The sequence below is a fragment of the Felis catus genome, chromosome D2 (genome assembly GCF_018350175.1).
Source record: "Felis catus isolate Fca126 chromosome D2, F.catus_Fca126_mat1.0, whole genome shotgun sequence".
NCBI lineage: Eukaryota > Metazoa > Chordata > Mammalia > Carnivora > Felidae > Felis > Felis catus.
The window spans coordinates 40,827,344-40,851,441 of NC_058378.1; the positions used below are offsets into that span (position 1 = coordinate 40,827,344).

Here is a 24,098-nt window from a genome sequence, read left to right on the forward strand (position 1 = left end):
CGGCTCGGCCCCTGAAGGCGGCCGAGGCCCAGCGGCGGCGCGGGCGGGCGCCCCGGGGAGCGGGCCGGGCGCGGCGCCCCGAGGATGCCGGCGCGGCTGGGGCGCAGGCAGGCGGCGGGCAGCGGCGGCAGCAGCAGCAGCAGCGGCAGCGGCGGCGGCGGCGGCGGCAGTAGCAGCAGCGGCAGCAGCAGCAGCAACAGCAACAGCAACAGCAGGCGCGGGGCCCCGGCGCGCAGGAGGCCGCTTGGCGGGCTGCAGAGGCGCCCAGCCGCTCCCTGACCGGCCGGCGGCGCCGGGGGCCCGTCTCGCCCCTCTTCCGCGCTCCTCGCCGCCCCCTCCCCGGCCCGCGTCCCCTCCCCCGCTCCTCTCCTCCCCGCCCGCCGCCCGCCTCTCGGGGGGAGGGGCGTGGGGGCAGGGAGCCGATTTGCATGCGGCCGCCGCGGCCGCTGCCTGCGCCCGAGCCCGCCGCCGCCGCCGCCGCCGCCGCCGGAGCCCGCGCCCGCGCCCGGCCCGCGCGGCCCCATGCCTCTGGCGCGGCCCTCGGGGGGGCGAAGGTGAAGACCGGCTCCTAGGATGAGTGAAGGTGCGGCCGCTGCCTCGCCACCTGGAGCCGCTTCGGCAGCCGCCGCCTCGGCCGAGGAGGGCACCGCGGCGGCTGCGGCGGCGGCAGCGGCGGGCGGGGGCCCGGACGGCGGCGGCGAAGGGGCGGCCGAGCCCCCCCGGGAGTTACGCTGTAGCGACTGCATCGTGTGGAACCGGCAGCAGACGTGGCTGTGCGTGGTGCCTCTGTTCATCGGCTTCATCGGCCTGGGGCTCAGCCTCATGCTCCTCAAATGGATCGTGGTGGGCTCCGTCAAGGAATACGTGCCCACCGACCTGGTGGACTCCAAGGGGATGGGCCAGGACCCCTTCTTCCTCTCCAAGCCCAGCTCGTTCCCCAAGGCCATGGAGACCACCACCACGACCACTTCCACTGCGTCCCCCGCCACCCCCTCCGCCGGCGGCGCCGCCTCTTCCAGGACGCCCAACCGGATTAGCACCCGCCTGACGACCATCACGCGGGCGCCCACTCGCTTTCCCGGACACCGGGTGCCCATCCGGGCCAGCCCGCGCTCCACCACCGCACGAAACACTGCGGCCCCCCCGACGGTCCTGTCCACCACGGCCCCCTTCTTCAGTAGCAGCACGCCGGGCTCCCGACCCCCGGTGCCAGGAACCCCCAGCACCCAGGCAATGCCCTCCTGGCCCACTGCGGCATACGCTACCTCCTCCTACCTTCATGATTCCACTCCGTCCTGGACCCTGTCTCCCTTTCAGGATGCGGCCACCCCCTCCTCCTCCTCCTCCTCCTCCTCCTCGTCTTCCTCCTCCTCTGCCATCACCGCGCCAGAAACGAGCACCAGCCCCAAATTTCGTAAGTGTACACCTGGTCTGAACTCTGATTTACTACTGAGTTTCCGTTTTGCCCTCCTGCTGTCTTTGCTCCCCGCCGCCTGTCTTCTAGCGTCCTCCACCCTTCATCCTATTTCAGGTTTGGAGCAGTGAATGAGATAGTTAAAACTGGCCACAAGGGAGGAGAAAGGTGCAGGTCTGTTCAGGGTCAGTGTTGGGGGGGAGGTGGAGGTGGGGGGGGGCGCGCTAGGAAGCGGAGGGAGGTTGTCAAGCTCCACCCGGCCTACTTCAGCGGGTCCCAGATGAGAACAGATCTCTTCAAAGGGTTAACGCGAGGGCGATCTCTGCTCACTGCAGACCTGCTGGTGAGCTCCCGGATCCGGCTACTATTGAGAGCTGGGGCGGGAGGGTGGGCCTTCCCAAAAACACTGAGCCCTTTCCCTGCCCGTAGGAAGGCGAGAAAGAAAAGCACATGCAAATTGACCGACGCTAAACCACAAAGGGAAGTTGTGTCCATGTGGGTGGGTGTGTGTGTGTGGATGGGGGGGGGGGGTGGTGATATTTGATGGAAATGTCGATAGAACGAACCTGTAGGACTACTAGCCGCCCTGACCCGGGCAGGGACCAGGAAGGGTTAATTAGAAGCCATTGGGGGAGGTAGGGAAAGGAGGCGATCCATGGCGGAGGGCTAAACCGATCCCACTCTGCCCATGGCCATTGCAAGGTGTAGAGATTGATTCTTTGGCCTCCCAGAGTGAGTTAAGTAGGGGGAAATGGGAAGGGAGCCCTGCGGAGCTACCGCCTCTAGGGTCCTGACGGAGGAGGAGTTTTTTCAGCGCTGTGAAGCATTTGCTTTTGTTCGTTTCCCAGAGGTGGGGTGTGAACCTCATCTCCCCTCCCTCTGTGCCAGAAAAATATAAGGAATGGGATAGTTCTCTGCACTCCAGGGGAGAACGTCCAGCCCTTTTGAAACCGGTCACTCTGTGAATGTGGCCTCTTCAACCACGGGGCGATTGCTGCCCATACTGGCCAGTTTACCTCAAGAGTGATAGATCCCTATTTATTCGTATAGATGGTGTATCTCTTCTCTGTATCTTTTCAAATGTTTTGTGTGACTAATTGACCTCCCACCCCACCCCCCCACCTTGCTCTTATTCTAAGGAAATTTTAGAAAGCTTTTCAATCTGACTGTTGATTAGGATATGGGAAACAGTTTGCAACCTGTGAAGGTTATTTAGGACAAACCCCTAGCCTGCCAGTTCAAGTTCTGTGCAAGCCCGTTCTTCAAAAACTGCCTGGCTATGCTCTCTTTCCATCATATTTCTGTTTTGAGCTGTAACATCTGGAGAGGAAAGGAAGAGGGCTCATCATTTTCTCTTCAGCAGAAATACCTGGGATGCTTTCAGTCATCTGGAAGTTCATTTTCCTGACCTGTGCTCTCACCCTGGGTGTTATTTAACACTTGAAACTTTTACAGCAAGGATTTAGTGTGTTTGTGGATAAGGTCCAGGAGAAAAATTCCTTAATACCCGTACTCTGGGGGAAAAAATAAGCTAAAGATAAATTGGGAGTCAGGGAGAAGAGGGGAAGGAGGGGATCTGCCACAAACCAGAATGGCAGTCAAACCAGTAACCTGCTGCTTCCCTCTCCTTTGGCTGAAGCAATCATTTTTGAGAGCATGTTTTCCAAGGAGGTGTTTGGAGGCTTCTCTCAGGAAATCTAGCTTGAGTTTTGTGGAGCATAAAGGATGTGCAAGTGTATGTGTGAACATACTCAGTGGTTGGAAAATATATACGTGTGTATCCGGGAGACCTCGGATTTTTATCTTTCGGTGCAGTTGGTACGGATAATGGAGTGTGGGTGTACTTCCCAACTGTGGATGTGTGTGTGTATGTGGTGTGCCGGTGGAGGGGGGGAGTCTTATACCTGGGGGAGGGGGGATATTTCATGTTCTCCCTCAATTGATTTCCTTGCATCCCATTCCGGAGGTCTTTAAAGAAAAGGCCAAGGTAATTATTTCTACCCCTCCATGCTCCTTTTCTACATTTTGTAGAAGGGAATGGCAGCCTGTTTAATAAGTAATGATTATTGACAAGGCTCTCAGCCCCAAGGAAAAGGGAGGGGGTGGAGAATCTGTAAATGGTGTCAGTGTTCGCTTAGACATATAAGCAGTGTTTGTTTTATGTGTATCTGAGGTCCAGCTCTTGGCTCTTTTTAAACCTTCAATAAGGAGTTGAATTAAGGGATAAAACACAAGTATGCAAATCCAATAGAAACTGACCTGGTTTGCATATATCAACAAGGGAAATTTTAATGAAAGAAAGATTATGCTGTTTCCGTTAAGGATGAATTTAACTAGATAGATTTTTATGGTAATTTAAAGAAAAGGACAGTTTATTTTATTTTATTTTTTGGTCCAAGATTGTAAGATGATTAACAAAAGGATATAAGGATTTTTTGAGGGATTATTAGCACTGCTACTGTGGGCTGAAGAATGGCCTGAATATCTTGCATTTTATTTTTCATTTGTTTTGATTATGTTACTAAAGTTCCCAGGAGAGAAATTCCCCTTTTTCCTACTTTCCTGCCTTTAGACTTCAGCAGATTTTTGGTTTTTTTTTCCTCCCTCCCTCCCTCCCTTCCTTCCTTCCTTCCTTCCTTCCTTCCTTCCTTCCTTCCTTCCTTCCTTCTTTCCCTCCTTCCCTCCTTCCCTCCCTCCCTGCTTTTTCCTCTTGTTTTAGTGAAAGTCATGAATTGTGTTGTAGCACCTGAGGACAGCTAAGGACAGGGCTCTGGTTTTTCAAGACTAAGTCACAAATTCTTTAATGGCCAGCGTCCTTGCTCTTGAATTGAACATCTCAAGGCTTACAGAATGAATGTCTCTGTGTTCCTGTTAGGTCAGTCAGTAGGATTCTGTCTGTAAAGGCAACACAGATCTTTGGAGGAAAAAAACCTGGTTCACTTTAGAATCAACACATTTGCTGATGGGTAGTAGGCAAAACAAAAGCTGTTTTTGTTATGGGGCAGGCTCAGTTTAGAAGACTCTAATTTTCTGTAGGATCAAAGATGAAGAAAGATTGAACTTAAAACACAGAGGGAGAGGAAGGGCTTGAAGTTGACTAGTCTCTTGTTCCCCTCCAACCTTTAGACCATGAGCTGGACCAGAACTTTGTTCAGTGTTACTGGGGTCTCTTGGGTTCCCGGTTGGTTGTCCGGGATTTGCTTTAGGTTCAGATGTTTTAGAAACAAATATTTTAAATGTATTGCCACTAGATTATTTCATCAAAACATCCTTGAAGCATTTTACCTCTGAAAGTTTTGATTAGTTCACAGATTTTTCAAGCTGAAAGGAGATTTACTACAGACAGTAGAACAGTGATTTTGACTAGTGTACAAACAGCCTTTTAACAGCACATTGAATTCTATTTTTAGACCTGAAACTTATATGTAGAATGTTGTCAATACGAGTCTGGATTGTTATTTTACTCAGCAGTAAGCACTATTTTCACAGTTAAAAGTCCAGAGTCATTGGCTAAATTCAAATACAAAGAACCACTTTTAATTGGTTAGTTTTTGGGTCCTGTTTGGAAGGTGTATAGTAAGATCTTACAGTAAGTAAGATCACAAATCTCAAATAGTGTAGTTAGTGAAGAGATAAATGTAAAATGTATCCTTGATGTGTAAACATGCTATGCGGGTAATTTTAATATAACCAAGTCTGTTTAAGTAAAACTTTACCTAATCATACCTGTTGTGATTTTGAAGACTGCCATTGATAACAGAGTATCTTCCTGTCTGTTCTTTTAGAAACATTTAGTCTTTCAGTAAGAGTACTCTTAGTTGTTTTGTAGCAGCCTTAGGTATAATTTGTTTAAATGAAGTTACTCCTACGTATTGTCTTTTGTACACATGAATTGAATCCTTCAGAGGAACTCCAACAGAGCAGGTGTGGGCCCCAGTCATGTGTAGTAGCCAATGTGAGAGGATTAGGAGCTTGAGGTCAGTATTTCTTATGAAATCCAATTGAGAACTTTTTTAGGAGCACGTGCTGCAACCTGAGTATGCTTTGATTTCGTTGGCCTTAATATAAGATTATGAGACTTTTCTGCTTTAATCAGTTACACTGTATGTTTTGCCCTTTGGACAACTTATGTTGTGCTTCATCATCCTCACACACACAAGAAACACAGGGCAGGGGCAGGTGTGGGCATAGAACTGGCAAAGCTCTTTCTAGAGCCATTTTTGGTTTGGTCTTAAGACAGGGTGGTTTAAGCCTTCCTCCTCAGTTCCCCATGACTGAGATAAGGGGTTGGGAATGCTGTTACTAATTGAAAGTACCTTTTGCAGGGTTGATGGGTGAATCCAGCCACCTTTTGTATTTGTGCTATGTTTCCTGGATAGCCTTTTTTGAACATGGTGTTGAACCACAAACTCATCGGAAAGGGAAAAACCTCAGCAGATAAACGATAGAAGCTGGTTTGTGGGGACTTCTCTCTGTTACTAAAGAAACCAACTTTCTAAATCCAAGCTGGGCCAGGAGCAAGAGTACTGGGGCAGAGTGTGAACACAGTGCCGTCCTGGGAGGTCTGGCGTGCAGATGAACAGGACCTCTCTTCCCATGGGAATACTTCCCCCAGCTCTTCCTCCTCTCCACACCACAATGAGAAGGAGGCAGATTTTCAACTTGCTTCTTTTGTAGAAATTCTTTCCTCATAGCCTCTGGTATCCAGTGCCAAGCATATCTTGATATTCTATCTGGGATGTTGAAAATGGAACATGAAAGTTGGCCCTGAAATATATAAGAACAAGGGAAGAGCCATAAATCTAAGTCTGTAAAAGGCATTTGAATTGCTTGTAAATAGAACGGAAATTCATTTTTCTCCCTTTGAGTCTGTTTTTATCATTAGACTTTTGTGTTGGGCGAGGCAGAGCCATACTGGGTTGACAAATACCACTGAGACATTTTGAGATCCCAGAAGTTTTTCTTGTCTATACTCAGAAAAGCATTTCCTCCCGAACCATACACATACTGAAAGGGCCAGGGAATACCCTTGTTTAAAGTCTTGTTATATCTGAATGAAAACATACCAAAGTAGGTGTTTTGTATTTGTGTAATTATTAATGGAAGTTTTAGGATAGATTCTTAGTTTGATTTTCCATCTTTGCTACTGTTTCATTAGGACTTCTCTTATTCCTGTTGAATAATGGCTCTTTTGAAGATTCCTTACAGACTTCTGATTTTTTTTAATCCCTTTATTTCTTAGATTATAGTATAAACAGTAGTCTTTAAAATTTTTCTTTGGTATTCTTAACATCTCCGGGTCATTTCAAGTTGTTATAGAAGTCAGCCTTCCAGCTAAGATGATGTTAGATTAAGTTGATGTAGAAAGTTAAGAAAAGAAGTCTACTCATTTATGCAGTTGAGTTAGTAAACTGTCTTGGTGCGTTATTTATTTATTTATAGTTTATTTTGAGAGAAAGAGTGTGAGTGGGGGATGGGCAGAGAGAGTGAGAAAGCAAGAGAAGGAGAGAGAATCCCAAACAGACTCTGAAGTGTCATCACAGAACCCAGTGCAGGGCTTGAACTCACAAACTGTGAGATCAATACCTGAGCCCAAGTCAGATGCTCAACTGACTGAGCCACCCAGGCGCCCTTTGTGCTTTATTTTTTAAATGTAGAAAAAATTTTAAGGATTCCAAAAACTCAGCTGAAGCCTCATGGCCATTTATTGTTCCACAAAAATTGGTATACAAATCATACAAATTTTGACTTGTATGTGGAATCGCTTGTTGTGTGATTCCACAAAACAATGGTACAGTTGAACATGATGACATCATGTTATTTATTGAACATCAGTTTGGGGCATCACAATGCTGGTAGTTAATTGGTTAATTTAAGAAGTCTAGAAAAGTAATAGTTTAAGAAGCAGAGAGTTAAAATAAAGCTTTCTCACATATGTTGATCTAGGGGCAGAGCTTTTTCTTGAAGATGTGTCGATAAGTTTGAGCTTTAGCATCTGTTTCTTTTCCTTGCTTTTCTTTTTTTTCATAAACTGTACCTCTAATTACCTCTTTCTTCTTTGAAGACACTGGTGGAGGAATTTGAACCAGATTGTGTATGGGCATTATACTATTTTCCTTGCCCTGGGTATCTTTTCTAATCTTCTTGCCCATGCAATTCAAATAACTTTTATTTTATTTTATTTTTTTGCAAACAACTCACCATTTGGAGTTTCTACAAAGCATTCAACTATGTTTCAATAGAAACTAGAGCTCTGTTTCATTTCCACAATCATATGTCAGTGGCTTCCAACAAATTTAAGTCAATTGCGTAATTACGGTAAGAGCTACTGGCGTAAACAGGTTTGTTGCCCCGGCTGCCCCAAAAGTTGGTCACAGAGCTGTGTGTGCTTCTTGGAGCTTCCCTGGTGGCCTTTTCCAACAGACAGGAGGGCCCAACAGGGTTCATCTCGCTGGACGGGTGGTGACAGTCAGCTGGCTAAGCAGAGCTAGGTTAAGAAAGTGACTACTTCTCGAGACTTTTGTGACCGTGACAAAGATTTGCATTAACAAAACAAAAACAAAAGCAAAACCCATAGCCTTAAATCTAGTGATAAGTCTGCAACCTCAAAGAACCATTGTTCTCTGAACCTTAACTTCCTTTACTGGGATAATGAGGGTCATGATAATTACCTGCCTCGTATACCACTTGTAAAAGGGTATGTAAGCTGCAAAACGCTCTACTGTTTATATGTCCAGAGAAATGGGAAGTGGATAGACTGGGTATTTTCCTCCAAGAACACATCAGGCTGTTGAATTCAGTTGAGATATTGGAGCTAGTTTGCTACCTAGCTTGAGGGATATTTTATCACAATGAGAGATTATTGTTCTTGTATGCCCTTGGATCTTTCTGTATTCCTCTCGGATACCCTGGCACACACAGTAGAATATGGTGTGGAAATCTACCTCAAATCACCTTGGAAATTTTGTTTATTCCACAAACTGGAGCCCACCATTTCTCACCCTTTGCTTGGTGCGCTTTTTTTAAACGCTTATTTTGGACATGCATTTACCAAAGAGAGGAACTGAAGTTTGGGGGGGTGGGATATGAGTGAGATTGTTGGTTTATCTGGAAACCTGAAATCTACAGAAATCTTTAGGTTTCTTGATGAAAGAAAAAATGCCCTATGCCTCTCTTTGTTTCCATTCCCACACTGTCTTGTTGTCATTGAGTCTTTGGAGTTTGGAGAGAACTTCAGTAAAAACAGGAGATCTCTGCATTGCATTCTGTTCCCCTCTTTTCTTAGAAGTTACTGTGAATTAAGCCCCAGAGGATTGATAGGTTGCTCGGCTCTATCAAAGAGCTCTTTTAGATGTATACCTTTGCACTTTGGGGAACTTTACTGTTAGCATTTTGAAAACATCTGGTCCTGTGTTTGGTAATCCTCAATTATATTTCAAAGTTTACTTTTTTGTTACAAGCTTTTATTTTTCAAGACAGGTTGGTGCATGTAAGTAAATCATAGGTTTTGCCATTCCCAGGCATAAAAAGAGACGAGTCAGAAACTAGCCTGCAAACTGAATTGAGAATTAAGTTTAATAATAGAAGTTTAGCAGCTTCCAGTGATAAGATTTTCTCTTCTTAGAAGTGATAGTGCGTATCATGGATACAATGTAGGCTAAAAGAGCATTAGGAAAATAAATAAGATCATCTGAATGTGCGCAGCTATTTTAGCATGAGTACATTAGAGCCAGAGTTAATAGAATTTTTATGCTAAATGTTTGATAAGAATTCCCGAACATATTGGCCTGCCTCTTATGATACACATCCCATGACTACATGTGATCGTAGTCATGATCTTCCTGTGAATTGCCAGTGAGTTAGAACTTTACTAAGAGAAAAATCCCAGTCTTATCATCGTTTTAGGATCAGGCTCTGTTGGTTTCCGTGCCGTGATTTTTGCTTGTAGAAGTGCAGAAGAATTCTTCACAGAAGCTCAGTCTTGGAATGGGCTTGAGAATTCAGCAAATAACAATGAGAGCTGCTATTTGTGGAATTTTACTGTGTGCCAGGAGAGCGAGCACTTTACATATTTATTTATTGCCCTATTTATTGTCTTATTTATTGATTGAATCAAGGACTCAAAGACAATCATCTCGGCCAGTGGCCTAGGTATGATTATCTCACTCATGCAGGTACTTGAACCTGGCCTAGAGTGGTTCTGTTAATTTGCGAAGGACCTGCTAAGTGGCATAGTTTGAAGGATCAGGAAGACCGAATGATATTCTTTTACAGGTAATCTCTCCCTACCCCAAATTCTAATCCATTAGTAAGACTGTGTCCATGTCTGTGTACATGGCTTCATTCAAGCCCTTAGCTCAGGGACAGTGGCATTTGCCTTCGTAAACTCCACAAATGACATATTTGCTCTATCTCTGTTTTTCTTGTTTTTTTTGTTTTTTGCAACCTTTTTTTTTTTTTTAATGTTTATTCATCTTTGAGAGAGAGCATGAGTGGGGAGGGGGCAGAGAGAGGGACAGAGGATCTGAAGCGGGCTCTGAGCTGACAGCAGAGAGCCAGATGCAGGGCTCCAACTCACGAACCGTGAGATCCTGACCTGAGTGGAAGTCAGACGCTCAACCGACTGAGCCACCCAGGTGTCCCAAAGGGAGCCTTTTAAACCAGAGAAATTGTCCTGGTTTTCAGTCCAAGGAGAAATTTAGGGGATGTTTCAACAAAAGCTAAAGAATGTGTTCTCTAAACTTGTATTCCTCGATCTTCTCTTTTGTCCTGTGGCTGCTTGTTGGTGATTCAGTAGACCAATGATAAGGAACAGCTACAGACTTTATTTCTCTGCTTCCTAATATCCAGCCAAAATAGTCTTCTCTGACCATTCCAAACTTGCTCTTGATTATGGTAGTTACTGCATCATATGCTGAGACTGACCAATGGAAATGTATCAGGGAACATTTGGATTCATAGCCTTGCGGTCCTACAGACTGAACTACCAACCCTAACAGATAAATATCGGGTGTTTTACCATGTAGTGTCTCCTGCAGAGCATCTGAATTCCCTCTTGGAACTATACTCCAGGGTACCCACCCTTGACTTTTTAGCCAGTACTCCAAAGAAGAGTAACATTGGTGAGACTCTGATAGTCTGCCAGGAACACCCCATGCTGGACTCCAGTCACTGCTTACTTCTTTGACATTTCTGTCTAGCAAGGATCTCTAAGGAAAAGAACGATTCTGTTGGTTAAAGTGAAAGATGATTGGGATTTATATTTCTGCAAACTTACGAAAAGAAAACAGGAATTGGTCAAATCCCAAGATTGGTTTATTACAGTCTTTGAATAGTCATGCTGAAGGATAGGAATACTGTAATGTGAGGGAACCTGCCTTGTCAAAATCCCCATCAGACTATGAATGAATCATGTAGACTGAGAATGACAGCTGTACTCATCAAGAAGAGGGGAAGTGAGATTGCTTTTCCAAATTGATAAACAGAAGATTTTTTGGCATGATGGCAACATCTAGACTCCAGGAATGAAAAAGTAAAAATGGAGTGCAGAAATGTTTATATTATACACTATCTTGACTGAATTCTACTTAACTGACTTTTCTGTATGGGATTCTATTTCTGGATTGAAAAACTCACCAATGCCCCTTTCATGTTGAACAGCCCCAGTTCATTGGATGTCAGCCTTCACCAAATGAGAGGTGTGTTTACCAAGTCGTAGTTGTATCTAAATCTATTTATGCTTGTTGTTCTTGTTACTGTAATGAGGTAATATATTCCAACAGGATGCAAACCCATGAATTAATTGTGGTTTCAGTGAGAACTAGGTGGTTTACTTTGGATATACTCCTTAAAGATAAGTCACTTTAAAAACAATGCTTATTGGAGAAGTTGTGGGCAAGTTTAAGGTAGAATATACTTACATATCCATGAGAAATCTGCACTTGGATTGTTTCACATGTGGCTTTATGTTCTCATTCCATAATAAATAAACTCAAACGGAAACATTGCAGTGTGTAAGTTGGGTGTGGTTTTTCACAAGAAAGGTAACAGAAATTTAGTGAAAAGCCTTAAATTCTTGGCAAGTGAATGTAAATTTATATGGTTTAGGTTAAAATGAAATAAATTATAAGTAAAGTAAACTTTACTTTGGCCATGTGATAGATTCACAAAACTATTAAATTGTATTTTTAATAATTTAAAATATACTGTAAAGTGTTTAGTATAAATTGTCTAAAACTTTGGGTAGAAAATTATATAAAGTTCCAATTATATTAAGCTATGGAGATTAATAGATGGGTTTAATGTATACAGTAACTATATTCAAAGGAAGTATACCACATTGTTAATGGTGGTGATTTCTGGATTGTGGAATGGGAATGCTGCTTAATTTCATTGTATTTTGCTGTATTTTCTGTCTTATTTAATGGTCACGAATTCTCTCTCTGGTTAGAAGTTATTAAACTTTTGGAAAAGTAGAGAATACGTTCCATGAATCAGTTCAATTATTGGTCTTGGTTCTGTGAAGTTTTTGTTTTCTTTTCAGTCCAAGTATTTGTGTCTTGACTGGTGGTGTCAGCATTAAAGTGTTGGCTGAGTTGCATTCCTGCTGTGAAATGCACATGCGTAGACATATAAATGCATTTCATTTGCTCATGGGAAATAATGCCTTATTGAAGGCAGAGTATCTTACCTTGAGCTTTTGATTATTAACCTTGACCTTATAAGTATGAAGAAGATAGAGGTTTAATGAGTTACTTAATGGCTCTTGCAGCCTGCAGATAGATGTTGGGCAGTCTTTGGTAGTGTATCTTGGGATGGCCATAGGCAGTAGAAGTCAATCAGTTGTGTATATGTATAGACCGATTATCTGGTCTATTTTAAGGATCACATGAAAGCAGAATACAAAGGCTAGTTTGAAGTGGTTGGTCTTAGAAGGAAGGCTGAGGTCAAATGAGAACAGGTGGGATGACCAGTTCAAACATTTTCTAGATGCTGTAAACCTCTCACAGAATCATAAGATACTTATTCTACTAATGTTAGGTGGTTCCACTACAGATAGATAAATTCCATAGGCCGATGGACAGTAGTGACTTGTAGAGAACATAAATCTTTGGTGACGAATTGTGCTCAAAATATTTTAGGCTAGCTCACAAATACATTGGTGAACGGAAAGAGTCAGAACATAAGTAGGACTCTGTTAATATAATGTTGAATGTTAGAGGTCAAGGTAGTGAGTCTCTTGGGGAAGTGGCAGGTAGTGAACAGAGAGACCCATGATATGAGGCTTTAAGATAATGATAATTATCTGCTTCTTGATCTGGGTGTTAATTACATGGGTGAGTTCTATTGGTCAAAATTCATCAAGCTCTATATATCAATACAAACTTAAAAATAGAAGAGAAATCTTTCAGATCATTCCTTTGGAGTTCAGTTCATGCTACCAGGGTGGTGGCCTGCGTGTGTGGATTTTTCCAGTGGATCATAATGCTGTGTTTGTTGTTCACGCCACACAGTCTAACAGGTGTGAAGAGGGTCTTTCTGGCTTTAGCAGCTTCCTTTTGTTCTCGGGATCCTGGCTTAGTGAGACTCCATTCAAGATACCCACATTCTTTTTCAATTTAAGGCTTTCTGAGTGGGTACTTGTGTTTTTTTTTTATTTTTATTTTTTTACATTTTATTTATTTTTGATAGAGCACAAGTGGGGGAGGGGCAGAGAGAGACAGAGATACAGAATCTGAAGCAAGCTCCAGGCTCCGAGCTGTCAGCACAGAGCCTGACGTGGGGCTCGAACTCAAAAACCGTGAGATCATGACCTGAGCCAAAGTCGATGCTTAACCGACTGAGCCATGCAGGTGCCCCACTTGTGTTTATACTAAATAAGATTTTCTTTCACCCATATCAGGAGTGTTTCTGATGCAGCATGAGCTACCACACTTTTCACACATCTTACACATCTTACATGCATCTTACATACATCTCACACTTTACTTACAAGTAGAACCATACTTGTATCCTAATAGTGATTGTATCACAGTTCTGCAGCATTCGAGTGCACGATCCGTAAGAAAGATAATTCATTGTCTACATTTATGGTTTTGTTGGGAAGACCAGAACAGATGTACCAGAGAATGGTCAAGTGCCACAGTGTATGATTCTGACTGAAAAAGTGTATTAGGCCATTTCAGGAAGTAGTGATGAAAGCAGACATAAGTGATTTCAGTGGAGAATTTGTTTAGGCAGAGAAATGGAGAAATGGGGCCAAGGGGGAATTAACAAAGTTAGAAGTGTGCATGCACCCCTTTGTGTGGAAGCCAGTGAGGGGTCTGGCCTGATGGGCAGAGAGGGTCTGTCTTGGAATTAGTGAGGCAGCATCATCTTTTCCTTAGGACGAGGCCTGATTAAGGAGGGAGTGTTTGAGAGGACATGGCTAGGCTGCTATGGGAAACAACAGTCAGGGTTGGTGCAAGCAAGGGGCACAATATCTGGTATTTTCAGAAGATGCAAGGTCTCCAGGACGACTTGGAGGGAGAAGCAAGCAGCAAGTTGTGAAGGTTCTCCAAGGCTAATTTGTCCCAAAGCATTTATTTATTTATTTATTTATTTATTTATTTATTTATTTATTTATTTATTTATTTATTTATTCATTCATTCGTTCATTCATTCATTCATTAAAAAAAATTTTTTTTAACGTTTATTTATTTTTGAGACAGAGACAGAGCATGAACGGGGGAGGGGTAGAGAGAGAGGGAGACACAGAATCGGAAACAGGCTCCAGGCTCTGAGCCATCAGCCCAGAGCCTGACGCGGGGCTCGAACTCACGGACCGCGAGATCGTGACCTGGCTGAAGTCGGACGCCTAACCGACTGTGCCACCCAGGCGCCCCTGTCCCAAAGCATTTAAAGATATGGTCTGTGATTTGTGCTGAATATATTTAAGTAGTGACTTCCTTCCAGAACCTCTTCAGAGTGCTGCAAGGAGGAAAAGAATGGGTGTGTTTAAAAATGTTTAGTTTTTTTTTTTTTTTGCATTGTCATATCAACACAGATTTAACCTCAAAATAGTAGCTTTCGAATATCTAAAAATTTGCAAGATACAAGGAGAATAGCCAGCAGAAACTCTTGATTTTACTTAAAAAGTGACTGCCTTGAGAATTTTCAGAGGCAAAAAGTACTTTATGAATTGATCGCCGCATCACCCCTGTGAGGTCCTCTTTCCAGAAGCTACTCTCACACCTTTTTGGATTGAATGCTGACATCCCATGGCAATTAAAAGGCAATGGCACTGTTGATCTCATCACACGGTGGGGAAAGAGGGAGGGGAGGCACTGCTGCTTCAAGATGGTTCTGAGGATGGCTCTGTGTAACATGAGGCTCTCCCTTGGCCTGCTGGAGCCCCTGTCCTAGAAAAGAACTACATCCCTTCTTCTATGTATCCAACAGCTAAAATTATTGTGCTGCCCGCCTTTGTTTAGTATAAAGAACCTTCAGATGAGAGTCACATTCATCACTCTTGCCAGCTTACTTGGTTGTTCATTGTTACCAGATAGAGGGGCTATAACACCATTGTAAGCATGAATGTTACATTAGTATTAATAGCCCACATCGTCTCTCCTTCTCTGTTTTTCACTGATCAGATAATTTTCACTGATGTCAACCTTTATAAGAAACCAGCTGACATATACTAGTGTTATTTACTTGCCTTACTTTCAGTTTATCTTTTTCCTTTTTCTTTTGACTTAGATAAAGGTGCCTTTTGCAGTTATTTGTTTGGGTCTTTGTGTATTTGATCAGAAGATATCTTTGAAAGGAAAGCAGCATAGCTGTAGATGGGATCTTAACAAAGTCAGCATCAAATCTGTGTTTCCCCTTCACTTGGTTTTGTAAGCTTCGGAGTGACCTTCTGTGGTACCACACTGGTGCTCATCTTTCATCATGAGCAGCTCTGAGTAATTTATGATAAATAATGAAATGCTGTTTCCTACAATGCACTGCAAATGGCTGAGTGTTGTAAAAGTCTAAAGAGCTCTATTACTTCTAAATGACTAGATAACACAAAAATGTTAACCCTAAAGAAAAAAGGTCCAGTAAAATATGCTGTTTACGAAGCACAGTCTTCCTGCCTGATACCTTCTGTAGGCTCTCAGCACTGAACTCCGCAGGGTCTGGGCTGGCGTCTGAACAGTTCTCTTCTAGAATGGCGAGGAGACGTTTATGCCTTTCGGCTAGTTGGAGTGGCTAGGAGCAGGAGTGGTTCAGCTATGTGGAGTAGGGGAAGGCAGAAACTTGCAAAATTTGTTTTCACTTTGAAACCCTTAATTTTTGGGGTGCCTGGGTGGCTCAGTCGGTTAAGCGTCCGACTTCAGGTCAGGTCATGATCTCGCGGTCTGTGAGTTCAAGCCCCGCATCGGGCTCGGTGCTGACAGCTCAGAGCCTGGAGCCTGTTTCGGATTCTATGTCTCCCTCTCTCTCTGACCCTCCCCCGTTCATGCTGTCTCTCTGTCTCAAAAATAAATAAATGTTAAAAAAAAAATTAAAAAAAAAAGAAACCCTTAATTTTTTAAAATGGTGCTACCAACGGTAAGGCCCCTGCATAACAGCAGATGCTTGCTTTGGGCACTGATGTTGAAAAGATACTGAACAAGCACAATACATTTTCATCGGAACAAAGCTTTATGGATGGCTGACACTTTTTCAAAATTAACCCTTCTCATGATGTTTGCATTGTGTCACTTAATCCACATACATAACAACACCTATCAAACATATTATCTAATTTGCAACTCTCAGCTCCCTTGTACTCTATAATGCATTAGTGCAATTGCTAAATGTTGTTCACAGTGAATACATGTGTTCTCATCCTGGGTGCCATAACATTGCTGCATATGTAAGTGTTAGGGTTTGAAGACCTTAACTGCCAGGTACAGAAAGTCTTTAGGTACTACACTCCCATTGTGAAAATTGAATTAAATTGCTGGGCAGTGATCCCTTTATACTGACAGGAGAGTCCCTTTGTGAGCAAGCTATAGAGAAGGGTGATCTTTGGCCACCAATACTTTTAAGCTCAAACACTTGGCTGAAATTTGCCACTGAATTTTCTCACATTTCCCCAGACATTATTACTTTGCCAAATGAAATCATCTGTTTCCTCTACTAGAACTGCTTTCTTTCCTCCAGATAGTAGCTACAAGGTAGGAAATGAATTGCATAAAAATAAATTACACATGCTACATTTTGGGAAGAGTACCCTTAGCTGTTCCATCAATTTCTTTTCACTGCTATGCCAGGAAGTCCACTTTCATCTTCAGCTATCAGTTATATGCAATCATTCTGGATCTTCCCAAAATGGAGGTGCATTTGCCAGGAAAATCAGGCTATTTGGTTGTTCGAGAATATTTTTGCTTTTGATGAAGAAGGTTGGTTGCCATGTGCCAGGGGAGAGAGAGATTCAAAGAAGTACAGCTATTCCCAGAAGCTTGTTTGAAGAATGGACTGTGTGGCTCAGCTTCCAGACCTTCCTACCTTCCACCTAAGGTTTGGTGTGGGTAGCAGTGTGGCATTAGCAGTATACCCCGCTTTTATAGCTAAGTAACGACTCTGAAGCCTCTGGATATCGTCCAGGCTTTTTTTTTTTTTTTTTTTTTAAATCTCTGTATGCCCAGTCTACCACTTCCTCTCTGATCTCTGCCATTTTGCAAACTGTGAGCAGAAGAAGCTGAGGAACAGGAGGTGATTTCCATGGAGACAGAGAGAGGTGGGAGAATCTTACCTCAGGGAAGTTTATGTTCCTTGGCTCAATCTTGTTAATTGTTACATTTTTTTTTCTTTGCTTCCAAAGAAAATTAAAAGTAGGGTAATTAGAAGAGTAGTTTTAAAAGGGAGAAAAGTAATTAAGGCCCAGTGGGAAGGCCACTGGACCTGGTTTGGGGATACAGGCCCTTTTCTGCCACTCAGTTGTTTGAGACCTCAGGGTAGACTATTCACTCAGTCTCTGAAATCACAGTTTCTTCTGTAAGTAAAGCTGTTGGACAAGACATTCGCTGAGTCTCTGTGGCACAGATTCCCTGAGGCCAAGTTCTTAATTTGAGATTAAAGTCTTAGTGGAATTTTTGAATTCCTAATTCTGCTGCCTACCGCCCCCCAACTCTCTCACTTTATCTCCTACCCCACCCTGTTTTTTTTTTTTCATTAGTATACTTTTGGTGGGATATTTGGCGTTTCAGCATTTACTAATAGTGTTTCAGTGTGCTACATAGGTTGGACTTGGTTATGTCCTTATGTCTGGCGAACTCTGCTTGTTAACAACTTAAAAAAAAAAAATGTCTTATCCTTCCCCTGACAGATGTAGAGCTGTAGCAAGTTGTAGCCCAGTTATTGTGAAGTGTGGTGTGTGATGAAATATGTATATATATAATGAAATGTGTGTGTGTATATATGTGTGTGTGTGTGTGTGTGTGTATATATATATATATAAATATATATATATAAAATGAAATGTGTGTATTATTATACATATGAAAGTAAATGGATTCCAAAGACAGAGTTATGAGAAAGCTGGGAGGAATTACTGATAACACACAAAATATTTCATTTGGAAGTATAAATAAATTCATTCAGTTCTAGATGTAACCACAGTGCCTTTCTCCCTTAATTAAACAGAATTCCTACTTGCTGAAGTGTTACAAGAACAGAGGACTAAGAAATGGTATCTCTAAGGCACTATTTTACTTACTTACTTACTTACTTACTTATTTTATTTATGTTTATTTATTTTGAGAGAGAGCGCAAGCAAGTGCGAGTGAGCAGGGGAGAGGCAGAGAGAGAGGGAGACAGAGAATCCCAGGCAGGCTCACACTGTCAGCGCAGAGCCTGATACAGGGCTCAAACCCACCAACCATGAGATCATGACCTAAGCTGGAATCAAGAGTCAGATGCCTAACCGACTGAGCCACCAGGCACCCTGGCACTATTGTATATCTTAATGTAAGGCATTATTTCCTAGCATGTTGGTTCATATGAAGATTTTGATGTCAGAATGTGGTTCCATCCATTGGATTAGAACACAGCTCTGAGCCATGAGCCAGAGTGACATTTAACTCAAACTCAAGGTGGCTAGTGTAAATATTTCATCATTTTTTGCAGCACCTTTCTCTGTATTATTATATAGAACATGTTCACCATAGAAAATTGGAAAACATGAACAGTAAGGAAAATAAAGGCAATGTAGTTCTTTTTTTTTTTTTTTTTTTTAATTTTTTTTTTCAACATTTATTTTTTTGGGAGAGAGAGAGAGACAGAGCATGAACGGGGGAGGGGCAGACAGAGAGGGAGACACAGAATCGGAAACAGGCTCCAGGCTCCGAGCCATCAGCCCAGAGCCTGACGCAGGGCTTGAACTCACGGACCGCGAGATCGTGACCTGGCTGAAGTCGGAGGCTTAACCGACTGCGCCACCCAGGCTCCCCAAGGCAATGTAGTTCTACCACCCAGAGATAATTACTGTTATCTTCCTCTTGAATATTAACCTAATTTTTTTTGCTCTGTATGTATTTTTTTACAAAAATGAAATTATACATACTCTAATAACTCTTTTAACTATTCTTTTGCACTTTATGTTAAAATATTTCTTAAAAATTTTTTTTTATTTTTTAATTTTATTTTTTATTTTTTAAAATTTACATCCAAATGAGTTAGCATATAGTGAAACAATGATTTCAGGAGTAGATTCCTTAATGCCCTTTACCCATTTAGCCTGTCCCCCCTCCCACAACCCCTCCGGCAAGCCTCAGTTTGTTCTCCATATTTATGAGTCTCTTCTGTTTTATCCCCCTCCCTGTTTTTATATTATTTTTGTTTCCCTTCCCTTATGTTCATCTGTTTTGTCTCTTAAAGTTCTCATATGAGTGAAGTCATATGATTTTTGTCTTTCTCTGACTGACTAATTTCACTTAGCAGAACACCCTCAAGTTCCATCCATGTTGTTGCAAATGGCAAGATTTCAATCTTTTTGATTGCTGAGTAATACTCCATTGTATATATATACCACATCTTCTTTATCCATTCATCCATCAATGGACATTTGTGCTCTTTCCATACTTTGGCTATTGTTGATAGTGCTGCTATAAACATGGGGGTGCATGTGTCCCTTCAAAACAGCACACCTGCTGGATAAATGCCTAAGTAGTGCAATTGCTGGGTCGTAGGGTAGTTGTATTGTTAGTTTTTTGAGGAACCTCCATACCGTTTTCCAGAGTGGTTGCACCAGCTTGCATTCCCACCAACAATGCAAAAGAGATCCTTTTTCTCCGCATCCTCACCAGCATCTGTTGTTGCCTGAGTTGTTCACGTTAGCCATTCTGACAGGTGTGAGGTGGTATCTCATGGTGGTTTTGATTTGTATTTCCCTGATGATGAGTGATGTTGAGCATTTTTTCATGTGTCGGCTGGCCATCTGGATGTCTTCCTTGGAGAAGTGTCTATTCATGTCTTTTGCCCATTTCTTTGCTGGATTATTTGTTTTTTGGGTGTTGAGTTTGATAAGTTCTTTATAGATTTTGGATACTAACCCTTTATCTGATATGTCATTTGCAAATATCTTCTCCCATTCTGTCGGTTGCGGTTGCCTTTTAGTTTTGCTGATTGTTTCCATCACTGTGCAGAAGCTTTTTATTTTGATGAGGTCCCAGTAGTTCATTTTTGCTTTTGTTTCCTTTGCCTCTGGAGACGTGTTGAGTAAGAAGTTGCTGCGGCCAAGATCAAAGAGGTTTTTGCCTGCTTTCTCCTCAAGGATTTTGTTGGCTTCCCGTCTTAACATTGAGGTCTTTCATCCATTTTGAGTTTATTTTTATGTATGGTGTAAGAAAGTGGTCCAGGTTCATTCTTCTGCATGTCGCTGTCCAGTTTTCCCAGCCCCACTTGCTGAAGAGACTGTCTTTATTCCATTGGATATTCTTTCCTGCTTTGTCAAAGATTGGTTGGCCGTATGTTTGTGGGTCCATTTCTGGGTCCCTATTCTGTTCCATTGATCTGAGTGTCTGTTCTTGTGCCAGTACCATACTGTCTTGATGATTACAGCTTTGTAGTATAGCTTGAAGTCTGGGATTGTGATACCTCCTGCTTTGGTTTTCTTTGTCAAGATTGCTTTGGCTATTTGGGGTCTTTTCTGGTGCCATACAAATTTTGGGATTATTTGTTCTAGTTCTGTGAAGAATGCTGGTGTTACTTTGATAGGGATTGCACTGAATATGTAGATTGCTTTGGGCAGTATCGATATTTTAACAATATGTGTTCTTCCTATCCAGGAGCATGGAGTCTTTTTCCATTTTTTTGTGTCTTCTTCAATTTCTTTCATAAGCTTTCTATAGTTTTCAGTGTATAGATTTTTCACCTCTTTGGTTAGATTTATTCCTAGGTATTTCATGTTTTTTGTGCAACTGTAAATGGGATCGATTGCTTGATTTCTCTTTCTGTTACTTCATTGTTGGTGTATAGGAATGCAACCAATTTCTATGTTAAAATATTTGTGTCAGAATTCTTATGTCAGAATTCTGTGTCAGAATACTTAAACCCTACTTTTAATGGTGCTGTGCTGAAGTATATTGACACACTAAAATATTGAGCTTATCACCCAGTGAGAATTTAGTTTGCTCCGGTGTGATCATTATTAAATAAAATTCTGCCGTGCATGTCCACAGTGTGGAATGGAAACCTTTGACCAACATATGTACAAAAAAATTACATTTTTTATCCAAATTCCTAAATTCTCCTCTAGAACGACTGAGCAGTTCACATTCTTGGTGTAGTGTCAGATGCCCATTCTTTGCATACTGCCCACCCTATAGGCATTAACACCATGTGATTAACAACAAACCAGCCAACCGGGAAACCAACAAAAATGTTTTGCGAATCAGATAGTTTGAAAACAGTTATCTTCTTGGTGTTCTGTCCTGTACTTCTCTACCAGTGGGAGTGAACATTGGCACATAGTTACTGAGATGGAGTTTGTGGGGGAAGTTTGTCTTTCCTCTCTACAATCATGGTACAGACAGATGCCTCTCTGCATCTTCCAGGACTTCATCACAGCCAGGCGTGCTGTGAGGAGGAGCTAAGGGCTAGAAGTATGAACGCTGCCCAGTGTAATTTAGTAACAAGGTTTTTTATTTTGTGTGTGTGTGTGTGTGTGTGTGTGTGTGTGTGTGTGTTTTGTCTTACACCCAGAAATAGTGGCAGATGGAAGGTGGGTCATGGTCACAAAGGAGTTAGCAAATAAAGAATAAGGTGCAACTATGCTTGACTCAGTGACCTTAGGAGCTGGAACATCTTGGGTTGTTTGATGTCAGTAAAACCACAGTGCTAAAGGTTAACCTACACTTACAAAGCTGGTAAGATTCTACTAAAGAACACAAGCCTGGGGTGCCTGGGGCGCTTAGTCATTGAGTGTCTGACTCTTGATTTTGGCTCAGGCCATGATCCCAGCGTTGTGGAATCAAGCCCTGTGTTGGGCTCCGCACTGAGCATGGAGCCTGGTTGGGATTCTCCCTCCCCCCACCCCAAAACAAAACAAAACAAAACAAAACAAAACAAAACAAAACAAACAAAACACAAGCCTGAACACACACACACATAGATCAAAAAATAGTAAGCATTCCTACAAGTTCGGAGAGCTTAAATTAACAACTTCCTCTGTGGGAATAGATGATGCCTGGGGGCTACCTCAACTCCTCTGTCTCTGCCCTTTCTTTCTGGAACCTTCTCAGTGTTCTGTTCAATAATGTTTCCTTCTCGCTCTTCTGCTCTGTGGGGTGGATGTTGAGCTGGAGAGGAGGCTCAGCTTCCAGGGAAGAGCAGTGTAAGCTGGTCTGCACCTGGGCCCTGTGACAGCCACTGCCTCCAGCAGCCACAAGGCTACTGCTGTTCCCGGTAATAAGTGCCATGGAAACCCAGTGAGCTCCAGGAGGGGTGGGTGAGCAGCACAGCACTGAGTGACACTGGGGTTTTAAATGTCATATTACAAAAATAGAACCACCTGAGGAAGGTGCAGGGCCACACTAGCACCCTGTAGCTCTCTGCTTTCTTGGCGCCTGCTTCCCTTTGGCTAAGTCTTCCCCACAAGGAGCAGGGAGACTCGGTTCTTCAATTATCTGCATGGGCTGGTCTGGCAGAGATGCCCCTTCTTTGGCCCCTGGTTTTGGCAAACCAGAAATAGATTAATTTGACCTGGAGTAAAAAAATCTGACTCTGTTAAGGCTTTCCTGATCATTTACACATCTGTCCGTAAAGTTTCACAGTTGGAAGATCAAAGCAGGTGTCATAGCATCTACCGTGTTGTCATGTCTTCTTTTTTTTCTGGCATTAAAAAAAACACTTTGAAATGTTATATCACAGATTGATGAATTCTAATGACACCTCCAAATGGATTGGCCCACATTTTCAGATTATTAGTCCAAATACCCTCAGTCCTAAACTGCCCAAAGGGAACCCTTGGATTAAACCCAGTTTAATCCAGTGGACTGTTTTGTCGGGTTTCATCACATGTGGATGTTAACTTTTTGTTTATCACTGCCTGACGCTATTACCATCTAATTAGGTTGAAAATCAGCAATTAGAATTGGAATGCATGTAATAGTTATTATTTTCCTTTTGATCAGTTACACTCTTAATGATGTGATTTGTAGTCGATGTGTGTGTGAGTGAATGCATGTACTATAGAAACAGCAGTGGGTGTTAAGTCTGGAAGAATTCAAGTTTTGCTTCTTCTTAGACACCTGAGGTATATGGAGCCTATCTCCATGTGCCTCAATTTCCTCATTTTCAAAAGCTGAGATAATGGCTACTGCTTATAAGGCACAGAAGGCTGCTGTGAAGCCTGTAGATATCAACAATCTGATGAACCAAGGTGCTGAACAGATTGGCAACATATACATCAGAAGCCAGGAGATGTTTGGGTATAGGGAATTTGAGCAGTTTGAAATCATTAATAGAGACCGGATGCTTATTTATGTCATGAGCTAATGTTTTCTTTTTGGGAGCCAAATTTAATCTTAAATATTTAGTACTGTACTTAGGGACTGGTGGTTTGAAAAAAAAATCAAGCTGGAAAGCTCTGTAGAGAGGAAGTGAATAATGCTGAGAAAATTTCAATCTTACCACGGTAAGATTTAGACTTGACTTAGAAAAATACTAGTTTCCAGGCATCGGGATGTGAATTTCTCAGCCTTTGAGAAAGGCACATTCAACCAGCATGCCCTTCTGGTATGGTTGCCCCGGAAGTGTGGGATGCTCAGTTTGAAACTGAGCTCTGTGTCAATCCCTGATGTCTCAATTTCGGACGCACTGAACAAAAGAAGAGGAAATGTGTCTCTGAAGAGTGAAGAACCCTCTCATTTTCTCGCTATCATGTCTCATGCCGTTTCTCTTCAGGGTGATTGTTCTCAAGAACTGATTCTCAGTGCTGAGTAAAGAATACTTTTCCAAAGTATTTATTCCAAAGTGTATCTTGATAGATGCTACAAACTATAGAGCAAGATTTCACATGCTGAGTGAAAGTCAGATGATTTATATTTCCGGAGAAAGCTGAAATTCATCTCACTGATTTCAATCCTATCCTCATTTTCTTTTTCTTCATATAAATGTTTTTTTTTTTAAAGATCCAAGTATATTAGCAGCTTTCATTTCCATCGGATGAGAA

The 24,098-nt window shown here is 42.5% G+C and overlaps 1 protein-coding gene across 10 annotated transcripts in view; it reads left to right on the top strand.

Annotated features, from left to right (window-relative positions):
• The first annotated feature begins 534 nt into the window (after positions 1–534).
• Positions 535–24,098, top strand: part of NRG3 (neuregulin 3) — a 1,060,361-nt gene continuing 1,036,797 nt past the window's right edge. For 4 of the 10 annotated variants that reach the window (XM_023240617.2, XM_023240619.2, XM_023240620.2 and 1 more), the window contains exon 1: positions 535–1,414. In XM_023240617.2, coding sequence (XP_023096385.2) covers positions 574–1,414 — 841 coding nt within the window. In that variant the 5' untranslated portion in view covers positions 535–573. The remainder of the gene's footprint in view (positions 1,415–24,098) is intronic. The other 6 variants (XM_023240621.2, XM_023240622.2, XM_019814071.3 and 3 more) reach the window with 2 other exon arrangements.